The sequence below is a fragment of the Alosa sapidissima genome, chromosome 8 (assembly GCF_018492685.1).
Source record: "Alosa sapidissima isolate fAloSap1 chromosome 8, fAloSap1.pri, whole genome shotgun sequence".
Lineage (NCBI taxonomy): Eukaryota > Metazoa > Chordata > Actinopteri > Clupeiformes > Clupeidae > Alosa > Alosa sapidissima.
Genome location: NC_055964.1, coordinates 31,254,498 through 31,258,349, shown reverse-complemented (window position 1 = coordinate 31,258,349; position 3,852 = coordinate 31,254,498). Strand labels below are relative to the sequence as shown.

The window sequence follows — 3,852 nt, the reverse complement described above, 5'->3', positions numbered from 1 at the left end:
CCAATGTGTGCCCGGAATGCTTGATATGGCACTGCACATGTAACGTTGATCGGGTAGGATCACAATGCTTTTAGTCCTTTTTTTATAATTAACTGGGTACCGCCTTAACTCTAAATAGCGGTGAATATATGATATCATCTTTCTTCTGTCTCACATCACTCCACACACACACACACACACACACACAGCTCAAACCAAAGATGTGCAGTGCCACAACCAGAGATGTTAGAAACAGACTCAGTGGTGGGGCATAGCATGCCCATCGTCTGAAGTGAAGAACTCACAGGATAATGGCATTCCTTTAGCTTTTATATTTACTTTACATTCGGTCTTAAATAAAATGTTTGCACATGATAAATAAAAAATACAAAGATTTTCAAATACACAAAATGCTTATACATTGTCAGTTTATATCGGTTAAAGATCAAAGAACCACAAGGAGTCTGTCACCCCCAAGAAATGCTTTTAATTAGCTTTAGTATTTTTTTTTTTCTGTTTGTGTTTGGACGAGGCGGTGGCCTCCAGCACAGTGCGCGAGTCTATGTGGCGGAGGACCAAACAGTGTTTCACTACACAGTAATGCGCCTCACGTCCGTCTATCCGTGTGAGGCCTAGGCGATGCCCTCTACGGAACGCAGACCACCAACTACACGTGGCATGAGTTAGTCCGTTGGAGGACCCATCTATGCCACCTACACAGACAGCAAGCTGCGAGGTCTAGGATATGTTCCTGAAAGACAGAGCGAGTTGTGAGTTTGTCCAGTAAAAGACCAATCTATGTGTAATTCCTGCCTCTCTTCCTGAAAGACAGCAAGTTAGGAGTCAGTTTGTCTGGTAAAAGACCAATCTATGTGCGCAGAAACACAGAAAGAGCCAACTGTGATCTAGTGTCTCTGAAAGACAGCGAGTATCTGACAGAAGGAAGGAAAGAAGGCGAGCCTTGTCTGCCAGAGGACCAATCTAGAGATCGAGCGAGTGTTCCTACCTGGACAAGGCTTGTCTGCCAGAGGACCAATCTAGAGATCGAGCGAGTGTTCCTACCTGGACAAGGCTTGTCTGCCAGAGGACCAATCTAGAGGGCGAGCGAGTGTTCCTACCTGGACAAGGCTTGTCTGCCAGACAGGACCTGACAACAGGTTGAGTTATGACATCACACTCCAACATGAGCTGATGGAGAGGAGGAGAGCTGTTACACCGACCTGATCCTGGGCCAGATCAGGGCCAGAAGTGTTCTGGAGTCGGCTGCTAAGTGGGCAATGTTACAGCTGTTACACTAGTAAATAGGCTACATACGTATTTGTGGATATATGGTGAACTGCAGGCAATGATACGTTTGGCAGAGAGAGCAGAGTGTTTCTGTCTGTCTCGGTGTGTGTGTGTGTGTGTGTGTGTGTGTATGTGTATGTGTATGTGTGTGCGTCTGTGTGTGTGTGTGTGTGTGTGCGTGTTTGTCTGCACCTTGATGACAGAAAGTGACATACACTGTAAACATGATCAGAAGTTCAATAACTGAGCAATAATAAAAAAAAAGATATGAAGTTTTCTACTACGTCTGTGTGCTCAGGCCTAGTGCCCTGTCGCATATAAAGGAGCTTGCACACTACTCCAACAAACGCCAACAAACCCCAACATTCTAAAGTTGGTAGTCGTTAGAATGTTCATAAAACCAACTGTCATGTCAAACTCTTAACGACTCCATCCAAAAAACGCCAACAAACAGACGGCTGGCCCACACTGACCCAACTGTTGGTGTTTATTGGAGTTTGTTGGAGCAGTGTGCAAGCTCCTTAAGAAAGCAAAGCTGCTAGTTTGGCATGCATACAGATGTATAATTCTATGATGGAAAGAACAGAAGAACAGCAGATTCTTAAGGATGAGAGTGAATAATCTGTCTTCGTTTCCCCCTTGTCACAGTCTCATTTGTTTATTTGTTTATTTATTTGCTTTGTTGTTGTCGTCTTCTTCCTTGCAGGGTTGCGTCTCTTCGCCTTCTCTTCTCCACTCACTTCATCTTTCTTCTCTCTCTCTCTCTCTTTCTTTCTCAGCTGCCACTTTATCACTCTCTTCTTCCCCCACTCTTTGTTTATCCAGGGCCTCTCTCTGAGTGCAGTGTGTGTGTGTGTGTGTGTGTGTTTATTAGATTGGTCCTGTGTTGGTGTTAGCGATTTTTCCACTTCTACATGAGTCTAGTGAAGAGCTGGAGGGGGCGGGTCATGAGAGAGATTGACAGCTGGACTTTGACCTTCTGACCCCTGTCCCACTGACCATCAGCTCACAGGTGGAAAAGGCACGATGAAGCAACACTAAGATGAGCGCTGAATAAGATAATGTGTGTGTGTGTGTGTGTGTATTTGTGGGACAGAGTGTACGTATTTGTTTGAGTGAGTGAATGGGTGATGTTTACGAGAGAGAACGAGACACAGATCGAAATGAGAGTGAGAGTGGGTGACAGAGAGAGAGCGAGAGAGCATGAGAGAGAGAGAGAAAGAGAGAGCAAGAGAGAGAAAGAGAGAGAGAGAGAGAGAGAGAGCATGAGAGAGAGAGAGAGAGAGAGAGAGAGCGAGCATGAGAGAGAGCATGAGAGTGAGTGAGTGAGAGAGAGAGAGAGAGCGAGAGAGCGAGCGAGAGAGCGTTACACAGTTCTGTCCGCGCCTGAGCGCTTGCGCACCACCTTGGCGCCGCCGTTGACCTGGTCCACCGCCAGCGTCTGCAGCTCGGCGTGGATGGGACGCGAGGGGGGGTGCGGCTGGGCCTGGGGGGCGATGCCCTGGGGGGCCTGGGGGGCCGTGCCGCTGGGGGAGCCGGGCTGGGGGGAGTGGGGGATGCGGTGTGCCACCCCCACGTGGGTACCCGCCCCACCGTGAGCCCTCTCGTGGCGAGCAGGGCTGCCCCTGGGGCTGAAAGAGGAGGCGGAGGGCACTGCGGGCAGGCGGGTGGGGGTCCCAGTGGGGGTGGGCGAGCCTGACTCCGCCCCGGAGAGGTCGCTGCGCTCGGCGGCGGCGACGATGGGGGGGATGACGGCAGGCCGGCTCTTGTGTAGCGGCTGCGGGGGATGGTGGGGGGCTGGCGTCGCGGCGTGGGAGGGGTCGCGCGGCTGCAGGAAGGGCGTGGGGTCGGGCATGGCCTCCAACGCCTCCCTCAGGATGAGCCGACGGCCCTCGGGCCCCGCCCCCTGCCGGTAGAGCTCCGCCCACTCGGCGTGCAGCGGCTGCGACAGGCTCTTGCGCATGCGCCGGCGAGTGGGCGTGTCCTGAGGCTGCGGCTGGGCAGGCGGGGCGGGCCGGTAGGCTGGGGACGACGATGACGGGCTCGGGGCTGGGCTCGCACCACTCGCCCCTCCCCCCGCCGGTGGTGTTGCCGCGGCGACGGCGTCAGCGGACGACCCGCCCCCCGCCAGCAGGCGGCGCTTGGTGGCGTGCAGCTGCGAGGTGAGGTAGGCGATGGTGCTGGCCCTCTGCTCCAGCTCGCCGGACAGCGCGGCCAGCCGCTGGCTCTTGAGCTTGAGCTCGTCCAGGTACTTCTTCTCGCGCTCCCGCAGCGTGCCCTCCAGCACGGAGATCATGGCCGTCTTCTGCTCCAGGTCGCGCAGCAGCTCCGCGTTCTCCTCCTCCTTCTCTCGTAGCTGCTCCTCCAGCTCCTCACAGCGCTCGTGCAGCGCGCGGCATCGCGCCTCACTGCTGTCTGTCAGGAGGAGAGGAGACCAGGGGGTTATAAACACACACGCACGCACACACACGCACGCACGCACGCACGCACGCACACACGCACACACGCACGCACAGACATACACAGTAAATCTCCTCACAGCACCTCACTGCTGTCTGTTAGGAGGAGAGGAGACCAGGGGGTTAT

General features: G+C 53.8%; 1 protein-coding gene across 3 annotated transcripts in view; it reads right to left on the bottom strand.

The window, feature by feature from the left end:
- Positions 1-1,864: 1,864 nt before the first annotated feature.
- ccdc92 (coiled-coil domain containing 92) overlaps positions 1,865-3,852 on the bottom strand; it is an 18,690-nt gene continuing 16,702 nt past the window's right edge. For all 3 annotated transcript variants that reach the window (XM_042101604.1, XM_042101607.1, XM_042101605.1), the window contains exon 5: positions 1,865-3,681. In XM_042101604.1, coding sequence (XP_041957538.1) covers positions 2,633-3,681 — 1,049 coding nt within the window. In that variant the 3' untranslated portion in view covers positions 1,865-2,632. The remainder of the gene's footprint in view (positions 3,682-3,852) is intronic.